This window comes from Lycorma delicatula, chromosome 8 (assembly GCF_047948215.1).
Source record: "Lycorma delicatula isolate Av1 chromosome 8, ASM4794821v1, whole genome shotgun sequence".
Taxonomy (NCBI): Eukaryota; Metazoa; Arthropoda; class Insecta; order Hemiptera; family Fulgoridae; genus Lycorma; species Lycorma delicatula.
Window position 1 is genome coordinate 72,670,147 of NC_134462.1, and position 27,804 is coordinate 72,697,950.

General features: G+C 29.9%; 1 protein-coding gene across 1 annotated transcript in view; it reads left to right on the forward strand.

Moving 5' to 3' along the window:
- Positions 1–27,804, forward strand: part of nwk (FCH and double SH3 domains nervous wreck) — a 421,122-nt gene that overhangs the window by 295,239 nt on the left and 98,079 nt on the right. Inside the window, exons 9-10 of the mRNA XM_075374151.1 lie at positions 4,768–4,890; positions 16,401–16,652. Of these exons, the coding sequence (XP_075230266.1) occupies positions 4,768–4,890; positions 16,401–16,652 (375 nt within the window). The remainder of the gene's footprint in view (positions 1–4,767; positions 4,891–16,400; positions 16,653–27,804) is intronic.

Below are 27,804 nucleotides of genomic sequence, written 5' to 3' on the forward strand. Positions count from 1 at the left end.
AAGCTGTTAAATTTCCATCCTGATCGATGAAAATTTATAATCACGTTCAAATTATTTAAGTTATGTTCTTTTTAATGTTACGTTTCATTGTTCAGGCATATTAATACGGTATTATAAAAATAAAAAATGGAATAATGATAACAATAAGTAAGAATGAAATATGTAAACAAAACTGGTTGATTTTCATTAGGTACGTAAGAATTTTTTCATATTCCAATAGATTATATTTCTTTTTGTTTTTATCTTTTATTTTTAATTTCAAATAATCTTTTTTTACTTCAACTGAAATATGAGCACATTTAGAACGAATTTCGGTAACAAATTCATTTCAGGTAAAATAAATTACAAATAAAACTCATCATTAAACTCTAAAGAACAAGTATAGAATTTACTGAACAAATCAAGTGCTAATGATGTGTTTTCTTCTTGCTAAAGCTCGTTATTTTGCCTGTTAGAAAATATAAAGTTCAACGAGCAGTGGTCTTATTTCTGTTCTTTATATATATATATGTATAATTATATACAATAATTGTTATATCATTTAATGGTATGATATTAAACCTTCTAAAAAAATTTTATTTCTAAAAATTCTACTGGACTAAATTCAACTAAAATTTTATTTTAAGTTTTGTTATGTATCGACCAATCAGTTACTTAAGTAAATATATTTAAAAAAAAAAACTCTCTGCTGTGAAAAAAGAATAAGCACAGTTTTAAAATATCATGAAATGTTTAATTCCAATATTAAACAAATTTTATAGTTTTAACCTCTTCCGGAATTGTTTTTACACATTTTGAGTGACAAGAATTTTTTAAATTCATTATATTATCCGAGAAAAATTTCAAGGTAAAACATAAAGGATTTTAAGTTAAGATAAAAAAAATAATTTTAATTATTAAGACTACATAATTTTAATTCAATTAAAAAAAAATTGCGTGCATTACATTCAAAGCATTTTAAAAAAAAATTTACGTAAATAGATTTTGTAAATCTTTTTAATGTAATCATAACATATTATCGTTCTAACCAACTACATTTTATAAATATTCATCCATCATAGGAATCATTTTAATGATAAATTCAAATACTGAATCACTATCAAATAAAGATCATTAAATTTTTAACCAATCACTCATTATTATATGACCATTATTCTAATACAAGGAAATTATAAAATGTTTCTGACCAGTTAGAAAATATGCACCCTAAATATTCAGGTAAGCTGTATTCTTAGTGGCTGAAATTATTTTATTAGGATTTATAGTAAACGCAGTTTTATATCTCTTCAACTGAGAAAGTTTTTTAACAAGACATTTTAAAATATATATTATATTTTAAGCGAATATATTGTAGTCCAATAACAGTGGGAGCAAGGTTACCAGCCAATTGGAATTCGCGATCAAACGACTAGTAATATGGATTTCGTCTCGCCACTCCCCTTGTTATTTTTTACTTTATTAATTGGTCATAGAAAGTTATTGAGTGCAAACAATTTTTTTTTTTAAATTATGAAAACTTTTTCCGCAGTTTTAGTAAAAATTATATGTAAGATAAAAATTTAATACATTTGAAACATCGGCTAGCCGAAACCTAGACAAGTGGCCGGGTTAAGTATGTATATAGACAAGTAATTGGATTATGTATTGAACCCAACTGAAAGAAGATCTGTGAAGTTTACGCCACAAAAAAATGACTGACAGAAAAATTCAGCAAATCAATAAGATTATAAAATATCAAATTACTCATTTTGTCAGCCGGTGACAATTTTTTAGTTATCTATAATCAATATGTTAGTTGTCTAGATTTACATTTACCAAATTTTTTTACTTACTCCGATACAAACTGGGTTTGAAAAAAATGGGAGATATTTTTATAGAAAGTGAATTAATATGTTTAAAAAATTCTGGACATTTTCCCATATTTTTAAATGAAAAATCGATTAATTTGTATGAAAATGTGACATAAGTGATTTTTGTATCTTAATTAAATTGCAAAAACTATTACAAAGATCTATAGTTAAAGATAAAATTCAGCACAGCAATAAGATTTTAAGAAAATACTTTCTACAGCTTGACGTTATATCATACACTTCTTATAGCTAACTAGCTGCCACATTTATTAGATTAGATATATTTGGTGGTTGGATTTCAATTAACCACACATCTCAGGAATGGCCGACCTGAGACTGCACAAGACTTCAATTCACTTACATTCATACATAGCATCGTCATTCATGCTCTAAAGTAATAGCTTACCCAGCTTCTGAAGGCTCCAAGGTTCAAATCCTAGTAAAGGCAGTTACTTTTATACGGATTTTATAACTAGATCATGAACACCGGTGTTCTTTGGTGGTTGGGTTTCAATTAAACACACGTCTTAGGAATGGTCTACCGGAAATTGTACAAGATTACATTTCATTTACAATCATACATATTATCCACATTCATCTTCTGAAGTAATAATATATTACGGGTGGTTCCGAAGGCTAAACAGAATTTAAATTTCCCACAGTTATTTTTTATTCCGATATAAGATTTGCTTGAAATCTTCCTTTTAATACTGCAAGGAAAATAATCACGAAATAAAAGAATAAAGAAAGTTAATTTTAAAATAAGTTAGATAAAACATAGATTTATTAATTTTCAATACTAAAGTAAAAAGTGAAATTAAAAAAATTAATGATAATAATAGGAAAAATGGTAAGGTATCGTGGAATGAAGTGAAGCAATGTGATTTTAAGATTATATTATTTAATATTATGACTTAGTAGTAAATTACATATTCCAATCAACTGGCGGTGGCGATAGGCGATAAAGTTATGGGTTAACTAGATTTACATTCTTAAACTATCCTGTAAATGAATCCTTTAAATTATATTCTGATTTAAAAAGTATGTATGATATATATTTTCGTATAGTACACTTCTTCCTGAAGAATTTAAAGGGTTATTGTAGTACATTATTTGCAGAACCAATTTTAACTGTTCAATCTACTTTTAAATGTTTATAATTTTTACCAACTCCCTTAATATAGCTTAGATTAGTTCATATGAAACTGCGAAAATCTATAGATTTAGCCGTCTAAAAATCTATAGATGTTTTAAAGTTTATAGATTTAATCTGTAGACTTAGTTGATTTTAGTGAGCCGGTAGGCAGGCAATTTCATTTTTTTTCGTACAGCGAATGTTCTTACCGCTTATAAATTTCTGGATCCAGATAAGGATATGTATACGTATTGTTAATACAGCGAAAAACAAATCTGACAAGAAAGTTTTAATACATTCCTGGCATTGTTATTTATTTATACTTATATAGCGGAAAAATAATTATACATGAAAAAGATTACCAAAGATTTATTTTTATTTGAGGAAGGGAAGTGAGTAATTTGTGATGAAGTTTAATCGTAACGAATTATCATTATATATTTAAATAAACCCAAAAAGTTTTAAAAATTCAAAAAAATGGTATTTTTTAATTTTTTTTTTGCTTCCATCTCCAAAACAACCTTCCAAGAATTTTTTTCTAGAGTTACCATGTTAAATAGAAGAAATTAAAAAAAATATCACTAAAAAATGGACAACCAATAAAAATTTATCTAAGATTTCTTTTTTGGGGGAAGGGGGTGAATTATGATGAAATTTTATAGTAATATTATTACTAAAACTTTATTCTTTAAACTTTAATGGTATTCAAAATTTAAATAAACCAAAAAGAGTTTTGAAAAATTTTAAATCTCGATATTTTTAAACTTTGATCTGTTTCCCCTCCCCCAATACTGCCCCCAAAGTATTTTTTTCTTGATCGTTTACACGATCAAGAAAGGCGTAGGAGGACATTAAAAAATTCGGTTAATAAATATGTAATATATAAAAAGTTATTTTTTTCTAATTTTTGGGAAAAGGGAAATTTTGGGGCAAAACCTTTGATAAGCATGCACTCATAACTGGGCTTAATATAAAGTGGGGTAATATCTGCAAATTTTTGGGAAAATTAACCCCACACTCCATCCCCTGGAGATATTGACCCCGCCTAAATTTACCAAAACATTGCTCATATACCCAGTACTGTGCTAAATTTCATCAAAATCGGTTCATCCAGTAAAAATTTATTACACTTCAAACACACCAACGCACGAAAAACATTACACACCAGATTCTTTTTTTTTGTGGTTTTGGATCTGTCGGTCATGAAACATCGAGAAATGCAAAAAAAAACCATACCCCATTTTTTGTCTGATTACCATACTGTCTTCTTGCAGCATAGCTTTAGAGCTATGATAGCAGGAAAGTAAAAAGAAAAGTAGATTGGTAGCCAGGAGATAGTATAAAGAAGCCCAATACTATTAAAATACAGTTTTCTTAGGCTGCATAGAATTAAACTATTTCCACATATTAAAATAAGATCTTCCGAGCCACTTTTAAAAGTGTTTAACTTAAAAATATTGAATGCGTAATAAAATGTTAAATATTATCTTGCAGGATTCTGCTTTATCGTCTTTTAACAGTTCTTTTCGAAGTAAACAGTAATGGCGACCAATTCCAAAAAAAATTATTATTTTAAATATGGGATTAACTTTTTTAGACCTGTTAAGTTTTTTATAAGAAAGTTTAACTATTAATTAGTACTAATTTCTAGTTATCAAAACAGATTTATCAGTAACGCAAGAAGTATAATATAGTAATATATTTATTAATATAAATTTTTATAAAAGAAAAAAAATTGTATATAATATTTCTTAACTAAAAATAAGCTTGTTTTTTTTTCAGACAATGGAATCTAGTGTATATGAAAAAGTAGCAGAATATTTGACACTGATAGGTCGTACAGAACTTTTGACTTGTACAGCAACACAAACTTCTTTCACAAGAATTCGAGACCAAGCGCAGCAGGTAATGAATTATTAAAATATTTTTTATGAAATTTTTTTAGATGTTACATTTCGTAAAAAAAATATATATATGATAAGCCGATATTTTTCAAATTTAATTATGTATTAATATCGTTCTGAGTAACATATTTTAGGTAGTTTTCAATCCCACCCGCAACAGAAATATTTGAATTAAAACGCAAAGAAAATTCTTGTCAATCAATAAAAATTCCCTTTCCAATTTAATCGATGTATCTTCTTCATTCTCTTATTAATAAAAATTAACTATTACCCATTCTAAATTTTGATTTTTTTATTGATTTATTTATTTAGTGTCTTTATATATTTGATTAAAATTTTTTTTCATACACTTTTTATTTTAAATATTAATACGGGCTTAATGAGTTTATAGGTAACTTTGTTTTTTATATCACGCTTCTTTGTTCCAAAATTTTAATTACAGTTACCTTAATTTATGCCAGGAAAATGCAGGGCTGTTTATTTTTGTTTTATCTTTTATACAGATATTCCACAAAGACACTTTTAGGACATGATCTACTGGTAAAAATAATTAAAAAAGTTCAAATAAACATATCTGGAAACTCTTTGTTTTCGAGTTATGGCTAACGAAAAATTTCACCCGGATTTCAGCTCTTGTAATAAAAAGAAGCCCTACTGTAATTTTTGGGACTCAAATTAAGGAGTAAAGTTGGTAGTTTCTTGTGTAACATAAGATGAGAAATAGGATAAAACAGGTCTCAAAACTGTAACTCCAGTGGGTTTTAAGATATCAAACGTAAAACAAAAAATTCGGTATCGAAAATAAGGTTTTTCAGGTTTGTAATAAAATAGCTTAGTTAAATGACTAATAAATGCAGAAGATTTAATAATAAAACTTGTAGAGAATTTAATTGTAAAAGAATTAATGTACGAATACAGCCAATAAAAAGTAAATAAAAACTTTTAAAGAATGGTTCTTTATTGAAGCTAAACAGACGAAAGACAGAAAATCGTATTACTTTTTTCTGTACCTAATGATTTAATGAAATCGATTTCACCAGTAGAACATATTCTGAAATTGTCTCCTTTTCTTCGTTGGACGCAGTAAAAGATTTGCTTTAATTTTTTTTTTTTTAATACTGCAAGAAAAACAATCACGAAACAAAAGAATTCATGAAAATTAATTTATTTATTAATCAGGTTTAATCATTTTTTGTACATATCAATGAGAAATAAAACTTACCCCACTTCTGACATAATATGGTATGTAATTCTTTTTTATGATTAATTTATCATATTAGTATGAAATTTGTGCATGGAAATACGAAATAAACCCACTTCAATAAAATATTTATTGGCAAATTTTAATAATTGTAAAACCGGTTTAATTAAGAAAGCATTCGATGTTAATCACGTAATGTTTTGTATTTTATAAAGTACAAGCATACCCAGCTTTTTTTGTGTCATTCAATGTGAAGCTCACAGACACAACCGAAAAAAGTTAATTGATACGGTTCTAATAAAAATTTTGTCAATTTTTAATAAAAATGAAGAACTTTTAAAAAGTAAAGAGCTCATGTAGAAGATATGTTACCGTAAAAGACCGAAATTAGAGAATGTCAATATTCACCGGTAGAATGTCAACAGATACTAAATACGTCGGTGAAATATTAAAATATTTACTTATATTATTATACACTCGGACCTTCGCCGGTAAATGTCGATAAATACACAGATAAGTTCTGGAGAGGGTCGAAACGATAACTAGAAATTAAAAAAAAAAATACCCAATACGAGAAACTCTCGTAAAAATTTCTCATGTGGACACCATACGATTTCTTTGTACGCCTATTAAATTACGTATACACATTTTTTTTTTTTTTTTTAATAAAAGTACATACAATTTTATTTCATTAATAACTTCTGATATTTTTCATTTTTTTTTTTTTTTATTGTTATATTGAATTATTATTTATTGTAAAAATCTTTTTACAATCAGAGGTTAATAATTATTAATAAATCAATATATTTAAATTAAAAAAAAAAAGTTAAAAAAAAGAGTAAGTTAAGAAAGAATAAAGTCGGACTGGAACTGCTGTGCTTCCCCTTGTAAGATCAAAATATTTCATTGATTTAAGTTTTATTTGGCTATAACTCTGGAACCAATGAAAATAAGTACCACTTATGATATATTGTTGAAAAGCTCTCAATGAGGGTTTATTACTGCAGTTAAGAAAAAGTTCAAAATCCAATTTTGTTGGATTTTGGGCTTTTTTGGACACTTTTGGTCCATTCCATTGCAATAAAAAGGATAGGTGCACAACTAGTTGTTACAACAGTCCTAAATCCATTTCAAAATGCTACGACTAATTGTTTTTGAGTTATGCGGGATACATACGCACATACGTACGTACGTACAGACGTCACGCCGAAACTAGTCAAAATGGATTCAGGAATGTCAAAATGGATATTTCCATTGAAATCTTAAAACCGAGATTTTTCGCGATCACAGTACTTCGTACAAGGAAGTAAAAAAATAAGTTTAAATTTTAAGTCAAAATAACCTACGCTCGCTTCGCTCGCTAACGTCGTCTAATTAATGTTAAGTACACATTATACAATTATATATATTATTCTCTAACACTGGAAGCGATTAATCAAATTCACCGTATTTATAAAAAAAATTAAAATTTGATTAATCGCTTCCTATGTTGGAAAATAACATACATAATTTGTATATTTAACGTTACTTAGACGAGATTAGCGAGCGATTGGTATCGGGTGATTTTTTTTAATTTCTAGTTATCGTTTCGACCCCCAACAGAGCTTATATGTGTCGACGTATACCGGCGAAGGTCCGAATAAGTAAATATTTTGTGCTTTTATAGGTCATGTGAAAGACCTATTTGTCGATATTCACCGGTGAATATTGCAATTGCCAGATATCGGTCTTTCACGGTAACTTATAGATAACTGAAAAGTTTTCAGTGTTTAATTTGCATTAATTTTACATGATACGAGTATACATTTCGAATCCTATACCGGCTTTAACTGAAAAGTATGAACACAATCATATTTTTACAATTTCTAATTTAATACGCAAGTGAAAAGATTCATTATATTTAATATTACCGAAAAGAGATGGGTGTTTACCCAAAACTGTATCAACTAAAAAAAGAAAACAGTAGGAATATTTCTTTATATGTTTTCATGCAACGAATCTTTCCCAAAATCTGTTACTCTTCCAAAAAATTGAAGAAACTTACAAATTTATTACATCCTTTGTAATAACATATTGTACAACATTTTTAACAATTGCTATATAGAGTAGATTTGGAATTTATATAGGGATTCACTCGCTTTATTCACTCCCGCAATTATATATATTACGACGAACAAAATGGAATTATTGGCAGGTTTAAATTATCTGCAATGTACATGAAAAAAAGAAAAAAAAAAATAGAGCGTTACTATAGTAACATGGTATGTATTTTTAATTTAAAAAATTAAAATTTAATTTAAATAAAAATTAATTCTCTGGTGACAGAAAGCTTTCTATTTCTATGTCACCAGAGAATTAATTTTTTTTATTATTATTTTATATTTGTTTTATCCTGTTTAGTTATTAATTCGTTTTAACGTTTAAATCCAGATACTTTTTTACTACAGGCTATTCTTTTACATAAATACCTTTTTTGTATAAACACTTTGAAAATAATTATTTTTTTATAAAAGAATGTATTTATGAAATAAAATTTGCTTAATAATACAAAAATTAAAAAAAAAATTAATTTTTGTCATAGGTTACTTTTCAAGCCCGTTTGAATATTTCATAATTTAAATAACTGAATTATCTTAGATGCAGAATACTGATTTTCAGATTACTGAATTAACTTAGTATAATTCTAACTGAAGAAAGATTAATGAATTATTTAAATACGAGTATTAAAAATAATTTTTAAAACAGTTTATCATGGACATACAGTTTTTTTAACAAGCACATTACATTTTTTTTTATGTAATTTGACGGATTTGTTGTTATTCTTCATTGCTGTTTATTCTGCACTAATATTTTCACATTACTTGCTATATCAAATTACTTGCTATTCGTATATCATTATTCTTAACTATTTGTCCCTCTATCATCAAATGAACTAAATTTGGATGCCTTAATATACAGACAAGAAACCCTTCCATTTCGAATTTTATCTAACCATCTAATTAAATTATAATTAACTATCAACATCCTCCTGTAATATTTTGAGAGGTTCAATTCTTTTCTTTCTTATTTTTTATATTCTCTACATTCACTAACATAAATCGTTAAATTCCTCGCAAATATTTTCATGAATATCTTTCTAATTCTTAAATTGTGTCTTTACAATCAGATTCTTTTCTACATGAAAGCTCCCCAAGCTCGAGCCAACCTTTTTATATCCGGATTATTTAGTCAAACCTTTGTAATTTTGCTACCTAAATAACAAAATTCTACAAACTTCTGTTGTATTTTGTTTTCCTATCTTAACATTTACCAGGAGTTCAAAACCTAAATCTTCTCTTACAGGTCGTTTGAGACTTAGTTACCTGAAGCAAAATCATACTCTTTTTTTTTTTAAATATTCCACATATTTTAGACTTGATTTCTCCACTCATTGATTCCAATATTTTCACTATTCACCGTTACACATTTAAATGTGAAGTGAATAAAATCTGGACCTTCCATATCCCAAAATATTATTATCTTCAAATTTCCTGTAGATATGACCAATTTGAAACTTTTTTCGTAGAAGATACAGAATGTTTGCAGACAAATCTTTGTCGCATAATTTCGGGTTCATAGTGATGAACCCATGTTTTATCTACAATTACTATCCACTTAAAAAATTAGTTTCGATATCTTCATTATATCTCAAGAGCTTCTGAGAAATTTACAAACGGATTTTTTTTTTATATTGGTCAGTTGACTTTTCGAAACTTTAAAGAATTGTGGACGGTTGAAAATACCGTGCCACGGCTTAAAATCAATTCACTTGAAAGTTCATCAACTCAGTTCGTCAGTTATTGTGAACTATTTGTTTAACCGCTTCAATATTGCCGAATTAGTCCAAGTGAACGAACCTTTTTACTGATCATCATTCTAATTTTTTTTTAAAGCGAATAATCCATTCGTAAATCTTGTTTCCACTAAAACAACTTTCTTTGTATTTTTTCTCATTCTAAGAATCTTTGCTGATTATAACCGTTCAGAATTAATAAAACATATTAATACTCGTATTTCTTCCTTGATAGAGCTGAACAAGGGAGTTCTCATTTTAAACATATCCACGAAGAGAAAAAAATCTTATCTTCCTTATACAAATCCTATTAAATTACTTTAATAGGCATACTATTTAATTACTAGTTACTGTTTAATTTTTTTTTTTTAAAAATTGAAAAGTACATAAAATTTTATTTCACTAATAACTTAAGATTTTTTTTTCATATATATATATATATATATATATATATATATATATATATATATATATATTATTCTTATTATTGAATTATAATTTATTGTAAAAATATTTTACAATCACAGATTAATAATTAATAAATCAATATATTTAAATTAAAAAAAAGGAAAGAAGTCGAATTTGAATCTATGTACTTTCCCCTTGTAAGTTCAAAATATTTCATTAATTAAAATTTTATTTGGCTATAACTCTGGAACCAATGAAGATAAGTAACACTTATGATATATCGTTGAAAAGCTCTCAATGAGGAATTATTACTGCAGTTAAGAAAAAGTCCAAAATCCAATTTTTGGGGGGATTTTGGACTTTTTTGGACACTTTTGGTCCATTCCATTGCAATAAAAAGGGCAGGTGCACAACTAGATGTTACAACAGTACTAAATCCAAAATTTCAACAGCCTACGGCTAATCGTTTTTGAGTTATGCGGGATAATCAAAATGGATATTTCCGTTGAAATCTGAAAACCGAAATTTTTTGCGATCACAATACTTTCTTTACTTCGTACAATGAAGTAAAAATAAATCATTAAATCCGTAGCAGATAATAATTATGTAATTGTAAGTTACACTAGAACAATAAGTGTTACGAAAGATATGATTGGTAGGGAAATAAAAATTTTCCTTTACTTTTCTTCATAATTCCTCATTTCCTGTTACATTTTACTACGATTTATTTTTAAACTACTTCTCTCCGAACAATAATCCATGTCATTCAATACTTCTTTGATTTCTGCAAAAAAAGAATGTAATAAAGAAATTTTTCTCCTCGATTAGTTACTCCACTCAAAAATTTCTTCCTTCATTTCCTTTATTATTAGCTTTTCTCCAAGTTAGAATTTAATGGAAAAACTTACTCTAAACTTACTCTTACTAAAGGAAAACTTTGTCTTACTCTCTCTTGAATTAGAGGTTACCTTTCTTCATCTTCTACTCTAATAACTCCTATTTGAGTATTATTCGAATACATTACAAGATAAAAGTGAAATAACTCACTTTTTCTAAACAAAACGTATTCACCTTTATTACAGCAAAATGTTTTAAAATAATTTTAAGAATTACATCTGCTTCATGTACAATCCAAAGGCTTTTTTTAAATTTTTACTCGTAATTTGTAATTAAATATCTCCTAATTAAAATATTAAAAAAACAACACTATTTAAATATCCTGGAGAAATAATCATTCTTATTCTAGAAGTAGTAAGAATGGAAAGACAAGTGTAAAAAATGGAAAAAAGCCGAACATGCAACAGCACAAATTTATAATAAAAAATCAATATCAAAAAATTAAAAATTTACTAAACTTAGATTTTCTAAGATTTATACAGATCTGAATGCTTGAATTTCTTAAAAAAAAAAGAATTGGAAAATGAAAAGAAAGGTACTAAGAAAAATTCATCTCACTCATGAAGCGTGAAAAAACGCTTTTACTTACGAAAAGGTATTATTTATTAATGTGATCTGTATATTTCCATTTATGTTAATAACATTAATAAAACTGCATATGTTCTGGAAATATTTTGTCCAAAAAAGAGTGTAATGTACTTAGGGTGTATGCATATATTTATGATTGTTCCACTGTAGCAGTACAATGACTAACCGATTTAGATGTATGAGCCCGCATTGGAATCCTTACATTACCGGGAGTGTCATATACTACACATACACACACACACACACACACACATACACACACACACACACACACACACACACACACACACACACAATGTGTAGCATTTATTTATATATGTAAATAAATGTAAAAATTAAAAATTAAATTGTACTGTATACATAATTGTCACCAGCACGCTCTTTAATTATCCTATATTAAAATGCAACGTATATTTTTTAGCAGTCGTGCTTTTTAATTTTTAATGTTTATCTTTTGTTTTTTTGTTATTGAGTAAGGATGAGGTTGATAATTTCTAAAAATTCAAATTTTCCAGTCAGCTAAAACATCTTTTTTTTAGATTTTTCTTAATTTTAAAAAGTTTAAACATATTTTAATTAACAATTATCGTCATAATAATGCGTGATAGACTAATATTATTCATATAATTAGGCATTTGTAACATACGCAGTGTAAATTAAACATATTTTACAAATTATTGTAAAAGATATTTTCTTTTTTTTTTTATTAATTAATCAATTAAAACAACTTACACACGAGAGAGAAAAATTTTTTTTTTAAACCTGTGTTATACATGAACACTCGAAAAAAATTAAATTAGCATCTACATATAAATATATAAATGTATTTTTTGGAAATGTAATTTTTCTGTAAAAAAATGTAAAATTTCATTACTTTTCGGATATGATCTGTAAAAGTATTGATTTTTAATAAAAATTAGTTAAATAGAAAATTAAAATTTGTAAAATATAAAGTTTTATTACATCTGTGCAATATTTATGAAAAAGGGGAAGTTCTGTCAGACTTCAAAAAAGTGTTATAGTCAAGATACCAAAGAAAGCAGGAGCAGATAAATGTGAAGAATACAGAACAATTAGTTTAACTCATCATGCATTAAAAATCTTAATCAGAATTCTATACAGAAGAATTGAGAGGAGAGTGGTGGAAGTGTTAGGAGAAGACCAATTTGGTTTCAGGAAAAGTATAGGGAGAAGGGAAGCAATTCTAGGCCTCAGATTAATATTAGAAGGAAGATAAAAGAAAAACAAACCAACATACTTTGCATTTATAGACCTAGAAAAGGTATTAGATAACGTAGACTGGAATAAAATGTTCAGCATTTTAAAAAAATTAGGGTTCAAATACAGACATAGAAGAACGATTGCTAACATTTACAGGAACCAATCAGCAACAGTAATAATTGAAGAACATAAGAAAGGTGCCGTAATAAGAAAGGGAGTCCAACAAGGATGTTCCCTACCCCCATAACTTTTTAATCTTTACATGGAACTAGCAGTTAATGATATTAAAGAACAATTTAGATTCGGAGTAACAGTACAAGGTGAAAAGATAAAGATGCTACGATTTGCTGATGATATAGTAATTCTAGCTGAGAGTAAAAAGGATTTAGAAGAAACAATGAATGACATGGATGAAGTCCTACGCAAGAACTACCGCATGAAAATAAACAAGAACAAAACGAAAGTAATGAAATGTAGTAGAAATAACGAAGATAGGAAGACAAAAAGATAGGTGACAGGAAGAGAAAAATTATAGAGGTAGAAGAATTTTGTTATTTGGGAAGTAGAATTACTAAAGATGGACGAAGCAGGAGCGATATAAAATGCCGATTAGCACAGGCGAAACGAGCCTTCAGTCAGAAATATAATTTGTTTGCATCAAAAATTATTAAACATCAGGAAAACATTTTTGAAAGTATATGTTTGGAGCAGAGCTTTATGTGGAAGTGAAACTTGGTTGATCGGAGTACCTGAGAAGAAAATGTTATAATTTTTTGAAATGCGGCGTTATAGGAGAATGTTAAAAATCAAATGGGTGGATAAAGTGACAAATGAATAGGTGACAAATTGATGAAGACAGAAGCATTTGGAAAAAATAGTTAAAAGAAAAGACAGTCGTATAGGCCACATATTAAGGCATCCTGGAATAGTCACTTTGATATTGGAGGGACAGATAGATGGAAAAAGTTGTGTAAGCAGGCAACGTTTGGAATATGTAAAACAAATTTTTAGGGATGTAGGGGGTATACAGAAATGAAACAACTAGCACTAGATAGGGAATCTTTGGAGAGCTCTATCAAACCAGTCAAATGACTGAAGACAAAAAAAAAAACAAAAAAACATCTATTTTTACGAATATCCGTGAAAGTTACTATTCTGATACGTCATAAAAATGTAGTTTTTTCATTCCAAAAAATTTGAACGCTCTTAAAAAAATAATCCAAGTGGACTCATTGGTATAAATCGTTTCTCGGTTGGCCAGATCGGAGAATTTCTTATCAGAATACTTGTATCTTATTAATTAAATTAGTTAACCTTTATAAAATACAAAAATTAGTGTGTAAATTCTACTAAAGATACCTGTTTATCGATCATACTGTTGCGTCGCGATCACTACTCTAATATTATAATTTTAAATACATCAAAAACCTAATAATATTATACAAAAATCCTAATTTTAAAATAAGCTTACTATAGAAGAAAAAAGAAGTAATTTGTGTATATGTGAATTTCGGATCCTTAACTGTGATCCCGCAATCTGACACGCAGATATTTTCAGACTAGGGATGTTGCGTAACTGATTAATTGTGATTTATAAAGATATTAAATATCACAAATTATTGTCACGGGCTAATACTCGCTAATGTTCTTGGTCTACTAATTCTCCTCTTTAATTAAGAATAGTTCGCGTATAGCTGTGAAACGTGGAACATCAACACCAGACAATGAAAAAGAATCAAATCAATAAAGATGGGCTTCTGGAGATGTTATTGCAGTCTCACAATTTTTTTTACGGTTAAAAAAAGGAATTTTAGAAGGAGGTCAATGCTGGAAAAGCCTCTGATGGAGAAAATGAAAGAGAGACAGCAACTGTGATGTGATCACTTTGGCATATGCCTGATTCAAGAATTATCCAATTATCTTAATCACGTATTGCAACTTGGTGAAAAAACGTAAATGACCTCGAAAAAAGGGGATTTTGGACGCCATGACACACCGAAACATAAGGGGGGAGGACCTATTTAACCGAGGTAGCGGTTCGGAATGCGTTAGATGGCTATAGCTGCAATAATATCTTTATGTTGTGGTATTAATTGTTAATTAAAAATTTAATAAATACTAAACATTTTTACTAATTTAAAAAAAATATAATTTTTTTTTTCTAAAAAATTATTTTTATTAAGGTAAATTAAACTCATCAACCGATTTTGTATTAACAAGTAAACAAAACAAATAAAAATCTGTTATTAGGTAGATTTCATAAGAAAGCTAGCTACCTATTGTAATGGGTACCGTGATTCGACTTCTGGAAAATTTCGATATATCTTTGTGTTTCACATCCCCCACACTCCAAAACCACCGTCAGTTCAAAAGTTTATATATACATGTATAAATTTCACTTTCTTGTGTACACTGCTGTAATTTTCCGCCAATCATTTTCGAATTGATACGTAAAATATAACGACCCAAAATCCCGGTCGAGTTTGTTAACGGTCAAAACGGACCATAAGGGTGGTAATGAGAGGTCTTTTTCGAAAACAAAAATAGCGCTATAACTTTCCTATTAAGTAAAATATCGGATTCGTTTCAAGTTCCTATTACTTTTTGGATACGGGCCGAAAACCTATCAAAGTATAGTTTTTTGATGTCACCAACTATTGGCCGCGGGTGTTGAAAAAATGGAGTTTCAAAGAAAAATAAATGATACCTCCCTTATTACGGACAGTATCGAAACAGTTTAAAGTGGTTATTAGCCCTCTAAACATTACCTAAAACTTTTGTCTGAAACAATTACTGATATGACTAACCCTTACAGCAAGGGGACCAAAATATTGTTGGAATTGTAAGAAGATGGGGCTTGTCGTATCCTAAACATGTAAAACTTTTTTCACGTGCAACCATTGTCGTATTGAGTAAATTTGAAGTTTTTCTTAACTTTAAGGTGGAAATCTTTTTATCACCTGCTTAAAACTGGTGAAATCTACCTCCGTCTTCCGGCGTGCCGAAGGGATTTTTTTTATTTAATAAACACAGCTGTTCAATCCTAAAATTTTCTTAGACTTTTTAAATATCTTTTTTATAACTTAATTGTTTAAAACATGCTTATACGGAGATTAAACAAAATTAGAAAACCAACAATTTTGAAATATCATACTCAAGTATATTATTACTGTATTTTTTGGCGGCTGAAACAAGCTGATATTATAAAAATAGATATACAGTTCTGGTTATATTAAAAAATATTCCCAAGTTTTGTTTAAATTTTTAATGTAAAAAAAATGCATCGATAACAAACATTTCTGATTAATTAATATTCATTTTCATTTGAAAATACATCAATTAATGCCTTTTTTTTTGTTAACAGCTAAGTAGAGACTACAATCTACAGTGCGTATACCTTTATTATCCGGTCCTAAAACAACACATACAATATGAATTTGAACCGTGTGATAACGATACAGTAGAGAAAGTAACTGCAGATCATCCGTCAGCTGTACAAACATTAAGTAAAGAGGCCAAACGTTGGGCGACTAGAATCAGCAGAGAAAATAATAATATTAAAGAATATACGCGAAAATATCAAGTCTTCCAGGCTCTTCGAGACTCAGGTCAGAAGGTAAGTTTACAGAAAATATTCTTTCCTCTTTCTAAGTACGTAAATTTTTGAATAAACACACACACATACAAATGGTAGGATGGTAAAAGGAATTAATAGGAACTCTATGTTTTAATATACGAGTTTGACTCTCTCTCTCTCTCTCTCCCTCTGTACGCGCGCGCGAGTGTGTGTGTGTGAGAGAGAGAGATAAGTGGGTAAAAGAAGATAAAAAAGTACATTGATTTTACAGGTAACTAAAAAATAATTATTTTCTCTGGTTTCTAGAAAAACAACCATGTTTCGTTCGATCAACCATGATTTAATGATAGACCTAACGAACCAATTAGAAAGAAAAGAGAAACTGGTATTGCAGGCTACAAAAGTAATTTACTTGGTTTAGCTCGATTATAAGAAAAAAAAATGTTGTTAACATCACTTTAAACTAAGATTAAATGAGAAAGAACTGATGAAGATTATCTGTAAATAATCGGTTGAAAATAGATCATTACCTGTGAACATCTACCAAAATTTTATTTAAAGGAATATTAATTACATAAGACTCATCAACTGAATAAATTTTAAATTACAGTTATATATTTAAAGGCAAAAAAATAGTCTATTTAAAAGATTCAATTTTTGTTTTTTATACATTTAAAAAGGACTTTTACTGTAGCCTGGCAGTTTATTTAATAACATTCAATTGTACTTTAAAATATTCCAAACATTTAAAAAGTATATCTTGAAGGTATTTATAATTTCTAATCATAAATTCTTCAAATCAAGTTTTTACTTTTTCTTATCAGTCGACGTAAAATACACAGGAATTGGGGTAATTTCTTGAAAAATATTTTCTATTAGTTTTGCTGTTTTCTGGGGATGGATTACTGAATAATTTAGTTTTTAAACAGACTCAGAAAAAATCTACAGGCTGTGAGATCAATGGGTCAAATCAAATCAAGGAATTAAGGGTTAAGTAATATCATCGTAAATGGAAATAATGTGGCATAGAAACAATTATTTGACAGAATTCTTTGATTGCCTAGCTGTATGATGGTCACCTTATCCTGTTTAAAAAAAACTGGATTCGGGTTATTCCGCTTCCTGAGGATAGAAATATTCTTCAATCATTCGGACATTTCGCTCTGATGTAAAGATAAGAGCATTTCCATCATCGTCTCAAAGAAATATGGATCGATTATTCCAAATAATCGATAACTGTGAAATGGTTCTTAATGCATTTTAGTCATTAGGATTGTTTTTTGCTCAACATCGTAGGTTTTATTTATTAACATATCAACGTAAGTGAAAATGTGTACATTACTTTTTGGGGTAATGTGAATTACGTTTTTTGTCAACGTTAAGAGTCAAACATCAGCGGCAAAAGTCACAGATTAATTCTATTTTGATATCTGCACCACTTGAATTTTATATGGATGTATGCATAAATCCTCATGAAGGATCCTTTGAACACTGATGTTTGACAAGCCAAGTGAAATTGAATGGTAGTGGATAGACCTTTTGAAGCTCTGTACCAAAGGCAACCACTGTTGTGTATGTTTTAGGTTAATGAACATTTATTTTTTTAAAAAAGAGGCTTCTTGTTCAACAGTGAATCAGTTTTTTTCAAAATTCTACAACTGACTTTAATGGCATAGGCTGATGATGCTATATCATTTTGATGGGTACTGAAGTGGTTTCAAAAAATTTGTTAACTGTAAAACTACCGTCATTTTTATACAATACTTCAATTGCAAACGCATGGTTGTTTCGCCTGTCCAACGTTCCACAAAAATATAAAGCTGTGAAATTGTCGGATGTTTTCAGGAAAATCGATATTTATAATCACCCCTTTCTATGGCTCCGCTCAGTTGTTTAAAATAACAATGGAAACTTGTTATTTAATCAGTTTCATATTATATAAGCTTACTTATAAAACGAAAATTGAAATTATTTTGTTCAATTTAATGCCCCAAAAGATGAAAATTAAGTAAATATAAAGAAAAGTATTGTTTGTTCTCAGACGGTTTGCTTTTCAAGAATTTAACAGATGGGAAATATTGTTGTCAATAAAGAATGACATCGCAGAAATTTTTGATTTCCTAACCGTTTAGCTCCCATGAATCCAAAAATGCAAAAATATGATAAAACTTTAAAATTCAGTTTTTTTCATTTTTAAAACTTAATTTAATATAAAAAATAATTACAAATTCCAGGATTTAGTACAACAGTACAGTTTGTGTAGGTAGTGACGAGCAGTTCAAATATCGTATGATTACAAGCAGATCTATTTTAGCGAAGCTTGTAGCATAAATATTTCCCAATTCTGAATGAAATCTTACCTTACACTAATTACAATAAGGTCATTCCCTTTCTGATAAAAATATAAATCGGTTGTTTGGTTTGTAACAGCACGTATGTTAAAATAATAAAATAATGGACCAAAAATGAATACTGATAAAAGTTTCAGCGACTTTTGTAAATATTACTTTCTCAAATTTTGAAGGGATCTCCAATCCGTTTTTATATGAAACATATGTTTTAATTTCCGGCGTATATGACTAGAGTAGCTATATTAAAGGGGTAAGTTTGGAGAGCTTGCCAAAAATGGGGGTATCTGGTTTTAGCAAGTCTACGTTTTAGGGTCCAACTAGTGGTTCATCTAGACCAAATAACATATATATATATATATATATATATATATATATGTGTGTGTGTGTGTGTGTATTTGTATGTATATATATATATTGTCGCCGAATGGCTTCGACGGCACGTAATTCATAATCTTGCGGTGGCCCTGAAAAGGGCCGTTTTTTAGTTAGCTCTGAGAAGAGCTGTTGGGTCCGGAAGCTGGTCTCTGGAGAAGTCGGGGAGTTGCGGCTCAGCCATTGAAGTCCGACCAAGCCTTCCCTCAACGGCAGTTGGGTCCCCACTACAGCGTGGAAATGGCAACCCCCAGAGCCCCGCAGTGTCGGGTCGGCATCGGTCGTCCTTCGCCGGCGTGGCCGAAGCGGTTCTCCCCGAGCGATTCCACGTTAGACCAGCTCCTGCTGCTGAGTCCGCCGCGGCCAGGGCGATTGAAGCCCGGCGAGCTGGAGCGGGAAGGTAACGTCCGCGTCCAGCGGCGGGCCAACCAGGCCTGCCGCTCCGGCGGGGATGTTGGCATCCGCCGGGAGGTCCCACGTTAAGCCGGCCGGAGAACTTCTGTCTTCTTGGTCTTCTCCAGGTGGTGATGGACGATGAATTGCAAATTCACTCTCTTGCACGCTCTTTTATTGGAGCCTGAGAGTGTTGGGGCTGCAGCGCCGTTGTGGTGGGAGAACTGCGCGGTGGAAGTGATGCTTGTATCAGAGCGTCCGTATACTGTGTATGTGTGTGTGTGTGTGTGTGTGTGTGTGTGTGTGTGTGTGTGTGTGTGTATGTGTGTGCATATATCCGTATGTATGTGTATCGCACTACTTTTGGCTTTATACCTCAAGATTCACCAAACCGATATTCTTCAAATTTAGCTCAAATATTTCTATATAGGAATTGATCATTTAATTTTTTTTCATAATTCGTTAAGGGGCGGGGAAAACACGAAAAGACTAGTTTCGATTTTCTTCAGAGGTATTTTAGAGAAAACCATATTAAGGCAAATTTGTTACCTAGAATGGTCACAAATAATTAAAAAAAAATTTTTTTTTCAAAATTGAACCCCCCACCTCTTAAAATTGAAATATATGGTTTTTTGCTTTTTTGCCTCCTCCTTTCGGTTTTAATATTTCCTCCTTACCCCACAAAAGAACACCGGTACCCACTATCTAGTATTCAAATATATATAAAAGTAACTGCTTTTACTAGAATTTGAACCTTAAAACTCTCTACTTCGAAATCAATTGATTTGCGATGACGAATTCATCACTAGACCAACCTGGTGGGTAGGAATGGTCGACCTCTAACTGTACAAGACTACACTTCATTTACATCCATACATATCATCCTCATTCATCCTCTTAAGTAACCTACGGCGGTTCCGAAGGCTAAACAGAAAAATAAATAAATACACCAAAAATCAAGATGATATCTTCATTTGTTACCGAGAAATTAAAAAAAATAAATAAATTTCATTGTTACTCAATTTTGCATTTTAATCATTTAGATAATGAATTCAAAAAAAAATTATTTCTTAGTCTGCACTTACACCATACAAAGAACGTGTATACAAATTTTCTTTAATTTCAGTAGTTTTTGCTGGGCGTTGATTATAAATCACTCACGGCATATTGTATTATAAATATATACATACATATGTTTATATATATATAGTATATTTATAAAAAAGCAAAAAGTACTTTTTTATTGTATTTCTCTATTTTCGAGTCACAGGTTTGGTCTGAGGTAAGTTAGTTAAGTCCCCTTTATTTAAATTTTCTTTCTTTAAATTTTTAAAACTTTTTAAAACTCATCATCAGTAAATAAATCGTTATTAAGTAACTAAAAAGTACGGCGGGAATAAATTTCTTTCACAACTCGACCTGGCAGTTTTTTAAATAAAAATAAAAAACAGTTTATCCATAAAGGATTTAAACTTTTTTAAATATTTCTCTGCATTGTTTTTTAAAAATCTTTTTTATAAAGCGAATCCTTAGCGAATAAATTACGAGAAGTTTCTCAAAATTTATCCATAAAAGCAGTTGCAAACTTTATGAAGTTTAGCTTTTCTTAAAGTAAATTTTGAGTGATTAAATCCCACCACGTTAAAACTTTTTAAATTTAACATTGTTTTTGTTAAAGAGGGGCAGCTAAGATTTCAATTAAATCTAAAATAAATTTTAGCAGCAACTTGTTAAAAGTCTATTTTAGTGTTCTATTATGATTTAGCTTTTGATTTGGATATAAATCAAACCTAAGTTTTATATAGTATCAAAAAGTAGATAAAAAAATACATTTTTTATTCTCCTTTTTTTTCAAATACTATAAATGTAACTCTTAAAGCCCATCATAAAAAATACAGTGTGGTAATGAATCGGGCGATTAAAAATGAGTCATAAATAAGTAGAAAAGTATTACGTCATCACTTTATTATGTATGAAATTAAATTATTTAAAAATAAGCATTCTTTAAAAGTAAACTCTCGAAGATGGCCACCGCTCTGTTTCATACATTCCAACAGTGTTGTACGTATTTATGTTATCATCACATTTTGCAGTGTAGCTACGTGAATTCGAGCCACTTCTTTTTTTTTTTGTTCTTTAACGTTCTGGAGATTGTGTGGTGTGATATTAGGAAATTATGCAATTTAGATACTTCCAAAGGAAAAATCATATGCAGACAGATCTAGTAATCTTGTGAGGCACGCAAGATATCTCAATTAAAAGTTAAATAATAAATAACATAATTAAAAGTTAAAATGCACGATTAGAGTTAATTCAGGTTGAATATCGAATTTTTCGATATTATTCGACCTATACACCCATTTACGAATAGAAACAAAAACGGGCAGAGTTGTAGTAAATTAATATTAATATGGAAGGAATAAATTGGTAACTTTCCAAACCCTTTACGTTAAACATAACGTAACCTAACCTAACTCAATTTAACTATCATAAATTTTCTTGAAGTTGGAAAATCAGCATATGAGTTTATAACGAGTTATTCTATTACCATATACAGAATAATTAACCAAATTAGATTTTAATATTTATTTTAATATTATTACACTAAAAAAAAAAAAACGATGCACATTATATTGCGAAATTTTGTATGCGTTCAGCAGCTTTATTCTTACCCGTGATAAAATTTTAAAAATTTTTATGTTACTGTATATATTTTTTTTATTTATTTTCTTATCAAAATAAAAGTAATTAAAAGAGTTCAATAATGACTTGTTAAACTAATTGTAAAATTTATTAGCTAGAATTTAATCCTGTACTAAGTATTTCTTTCAATATATCATAAAATGTGATTAAAACACTTTGACTAACAATCCTTAAATGAAATTTGAACAAATATATAACATTTATTTTTCATTTTTTATTATAAAAACACTCTTCCTAGATGGTAAAAATTTTAAACTACATTTCTATCATAATTGTTCATTTTAATAATAATAAGCACGGAGGCCGGAAGGGCGAGGGACTATGGCCGACCCACATATTTTAGCGGTGAGTGCATCTAGTCTGGACTGCGATGTACTTCTCACCGCGTCACATGAGCCGTTGTCATCAGCAGGAAATTCTCCGTGATTTCCGGAGAGGGAACTAAAGATTCCATCTCTGAGGCCTCGGATACCTCGGAATTTGACATCCAGGAAGATGGAAAAGAGGGGTAAAAAAAATGGCCTAAGAAGAATCTTAGGCGATAATGATTAGATGAATAATTATAAAGATATTTTTTAAGAATCTTAACCAAATAAAAGTTTTAATTTCTTTTGTTTGACAGTGAATTTAATTTTATATTGTTGACAACATTTTGTAAGAAATGTTTTGAGAGCTAATGTGTATTTGAAGTGTTTTTTAAACAGTCAGCTTCATATGATTTTTAAGTGGCAAGGGCCCTTTACACCCTTGTTGTGTTGTATTTTTTTTGCGGTTTTGTTGTATACCTTGATAAGCCTATTTCTGGACTACTTGTTATGACAAGACTAGTTTACTGATTACGTCGCTCGTGTTGTTGATAAGGATGGAAATAAATTTGTATATGGAAGAGGCTAATGAGCATACCAGTCGATGACCCTAAAACTTTAAAAAAAAATATAAATAAATAAAAATCTGACAATAAAGAAGTACAACTTTCCTGGCCCTGATTATTTTCTATTATATAGTGGAAAAATAGTTAGTTATAAATGAAAAAAGTTACCTAAGATTTATTTTTTGGAGTGGAGATAATTTGCGAAGTTTTATTGTAAAATTATCATTACACCCGTATGTTTAAATAAACCACAAAAAAGTTTTAATAATTTTTTTTAAAAATCGGCATTTTTTTCTGCTCCTCATCTCTAAAATCACCTTTCAATACATTTTTTTATATTTACTATTTAAATGGAAAAGACTAAAATAAAAAATCCACAAAAAAATGTACAAACAATAAAAGGTTACCTAAGATTTATTTTTTTGGGGTGAGGGTGAATTATGATAAAATTTTATTGTAATATTATTACTGTAAGTTTATTAAACAAAAAACGTTTTGAAAAATTCAAAAACTCGGTTCCCCCACCTCCAATATTGCCCTCAAAGTATATTTTTAGATCATTGCACTCACTACAACTATGCCTAGGAAGACATTAAAAGAAAATTCCTTAAAAAGTAGACTATAAATAAAAAAATAGCTTTTCCGATATTTGGGCAAGGGAGGAATTTTGTGGCAAACACTTTTAAAAAAATTTATTAGAAAATTAACCACTAAATCCCCTTCATTCTCTAAAGATATTCACTCCAAACTTTTTTCCTGTTTAGCCTTCGGTAATTACTGTTCAGATAATACTTCAGAGGATGAATGAGGATGATATGTATGACTATAAATGAAGTGTAGTCTTGTACAGTCTCAGTTCGACCATCCTTGAGATGTGCGATTAATTGAAACCCAACCACAAAAGAACACCGGTATCCACGATCTAGTATTCAAATCCATGTAAAAATAACTGACTTTACTAGGACTTGAACGCTGGAACTCTCGACTTCCAAATCAGCTGATTTGAGAAGACGCGTTCACCACTAGACCAACCCGGTGGGTTGACTCCAAACTTTTACCAACAAATTACCCCACTTACAAGAGTTTCTGTACCAAATTTCATCAAAATCGGTTTATCCAGTCAAAAATTATTAAACTTCAAAAACACCAATACTCATACATACGTATTTATAAAAATTATTCTCCATTTTTTTTTTTTTTTTTTTTGGTATTTTGGGGTCCACGAGTCATAAAACGTCGAGAAATGAAAAAAATATATATCCATTTTTTTGCTGATTACCATACTTCCCTTCTTATAGCGTAGCTATGTTGGCAGAAAAGTAAAAATTCAAATCGATGGTTTAAGTAATAAAATATTAAAAGAACTTCTATTTTCAAGTATGTGGTGTTACTTCCCCTTACTACCTGACGATGATAATAATAATCCAGAAAATCTTTTCTATTCAAATATCTCATTTACAGAAAAATCTGTTACTTTTTTCAAAACGATAAAGTGGAACATCCAAAAGCTAAAATTTTTGAATTTATTGAATTCTGATTTTTAGAGAATAGATATTTATTATATCTAATATTACAGATATATTTTTTTTTAATTTTCCCAACCCGATAACAGCCATTTAGAGAAATAAGAGTACGACAAAGAAATTTCGAATCAATAGATTATATATTAATAAAAATTAAATTTTTAGGGATGGAAATTTTTATAAAAAAACTTTTCTTTATTTTTCATTATTATTTATAACCATACTATTTGTCAGAGTTTAGAAAGTTCAGTTGATGTGCAGTTGGGGATGGATTGCTGGACCGTCCTGTCATGGTATACTATTCCCTCCATTGTAGTATTAGCAGTATCAACACTACTTCAGATACCCCAGGTAGAAAACTATTACGTTATCAATATAATTACCCTACCTAAACCTTGATGAATACTATTTTTTTTTTAATTTAAAAATATGCATAAAAGTAATTTTATAAATTCCAACATTCTATGAATGCTCTCTTCAATAAAAATAAAAAATGTTGATTATACAGTACGATCTTCTGCAGTAGACGCTCTTATTTCTCAAAAATTTTTAATTTATGTTGAAACTATAGTTTGTTTACTTATGATTCTGGCAGTGTATTTATAAACAATACTGTTACACATTTCGATTTTATGAATCAATAAAGATTGCAGTTTGTTATTGACAGTCTCGTTAAGGACACAGAACCAGTGTTGTTACGACTACACTATTGGATTCGCAATTATCTACGGAAAAAGATCGCCGTTATAGAATTGTTTTCATTGAATTCATTCTTTCGTTAGTGAATTACCGGACAACGTTCTTCTACTCTTCCCATCCTTTTCAGTTTCGAAAATATCGCTTTTACAATTCGTGAAGCGCCACATAAACCGACTGCAATTCCTGCAACGGAAGAAAATGCTCTTTGAATTGCATTCATGTGTGCAGGTCACAATATAACTTTAACCTTGTCTGACGAGAACGATCGACGGCGGTGTAGAAAACAAGTGTGTCGAACCGAAATCGGCCTGCGAAAATGTACGTGGCTCGAAGGCTTTAAATCACTACTCAATAATATTATCTACTTATCCGTGCGTAGGCAAACGAATACACGACGGAAGCTTTTTACACGACCGTATTTGGTTTTAAAGTGCACTTAATGATAGATTGGAAAAAATTTCTTACGAATAATTTGAGCGGATTAACTGTTGAAAAATTCCATTAAAATCGGTGGCCGAATAAGACAGTTGAGATCGACGAGTTGTTGCTCACGTAGGAAATACAACGTGAGCGGCGTTCTGCCGAAACAATGGGTTTTCCGGTGACATACGAGTATGTAAGGAGGATGGACAGTGTTTACTATACGTCATCATGAACCGAACGGCAGAAACGCCAATATATTGTATCGTGGCGTCTATATTACCAGGAACAATAATGTCAGATTTCTAGAAATCGTATTCCAATGTCGCTCGAATTCCTAGAGTGAATTATACTCAGTAGTCTGTTATCTATAGTGAAAATTTTTTGGACCTTATTTCCAGAGCCCATAAGCAAACAGCTGAAAGCACGTGGATGTCAGTCAAACGCAAAGATAAGCGTGAACGCGGGATGCGCAGAGATCTTCTCAATTCAAATCTGTGTGTGAATATCTTTAGAGAAGCCGCCATCAGGAGAACATCCACCGTTCAATGGCCAACGGAATAATCAACACGCACAATTTATTACACTTCAGCTAGATTAGGATAGGATAAGGTTTTTTTTTAGAAATGAGGGCGTCTACTGCAGAAGATTCTAAATTACACCAAAACTGAAACCTACATACAAACAGACGCGAACACACACACGCTTGTGCAGCAAATGAGTATCAACGGATTATAAATCATAAGAATATAGGTTAAAACCTACAATCCAGTGATTTCTGACAGAAGGAACCTTAAAAGTTAATTAATAAAACAGATGCGGGATTGGGAGTAATGTTTTTACCAATAGCATTTTTTTATTTTTTATTTACTATAAAAATCGGAAAAGTAACAAAAAAATCATAAATAAATCTCGGCTGAGTTTACTTTTTTTATTAAACAGAATATTACTGCAAAATTTCTACCTTTAAAAGTATAAATTTTTTTTTTTTTAATCCAATTATTTTCATTGCATTTTATATATACGTACAATCAATTGTTAATATATTTAGGAATTTATTTACATCAATAATTATAATTTCAAGTAAAGCTTAATCAAATAATATTACCTACAAAGCCTACAATCATACAGTAATTAATCGTATACTCTTTCGTACAGGGCCATTCCTCGCCTCTTAAAAGAGAAATAAATCTTTGTTGAATTTTCTATATGAAACGTGGAGAAACTTTAAAAACAAATATCATAGATTGCTCTCTCTTCACAAAACTCAGGTCGTTTGGCAATTCTGAGAAATTAATTTGATCACCTTTAAATTTTTTTCATATTTATATATCCATACTAGATATCCCAACCCCTACGGGATTGGGATATCCACATACCTCGTGAAGATACCGGTCGCCAAACTAGCCCCTCCATTCCGAGCCCTGAGGGGCTTTACAGGAGGTCGTCTTTAGATCCTCTAACTGATTACATCTCACGGTCATCAGCCAGGCCTCCGTCGGGATGCCACCGATGTAAATGCCTCGGCAGACATTTACATAAGTAAAATACATATCAAATTTCACCTTCACGTAGGCCTCACACGGACATCTTCACATCCAACCTAACATGATTCCCTCAAACTAACTGACCGAAAACGCGGAAGCGCGAACCCCGCGCCTAGTCCAGATTTGACAGTACCGTTCGTGACTGTGAATGCCTCAGAAAACGAACGATTTTAAAGTTAAATCAGTGCTACACTCATACCAATCAAAATTATGTCTTACGTAACATAGAAATTCAGACCTTCCATAGTAGATATGCTTAGGATCAGAAGAACGCAAGATCTAAATGCCGGAAACCAGATTTGGACAGCGGGT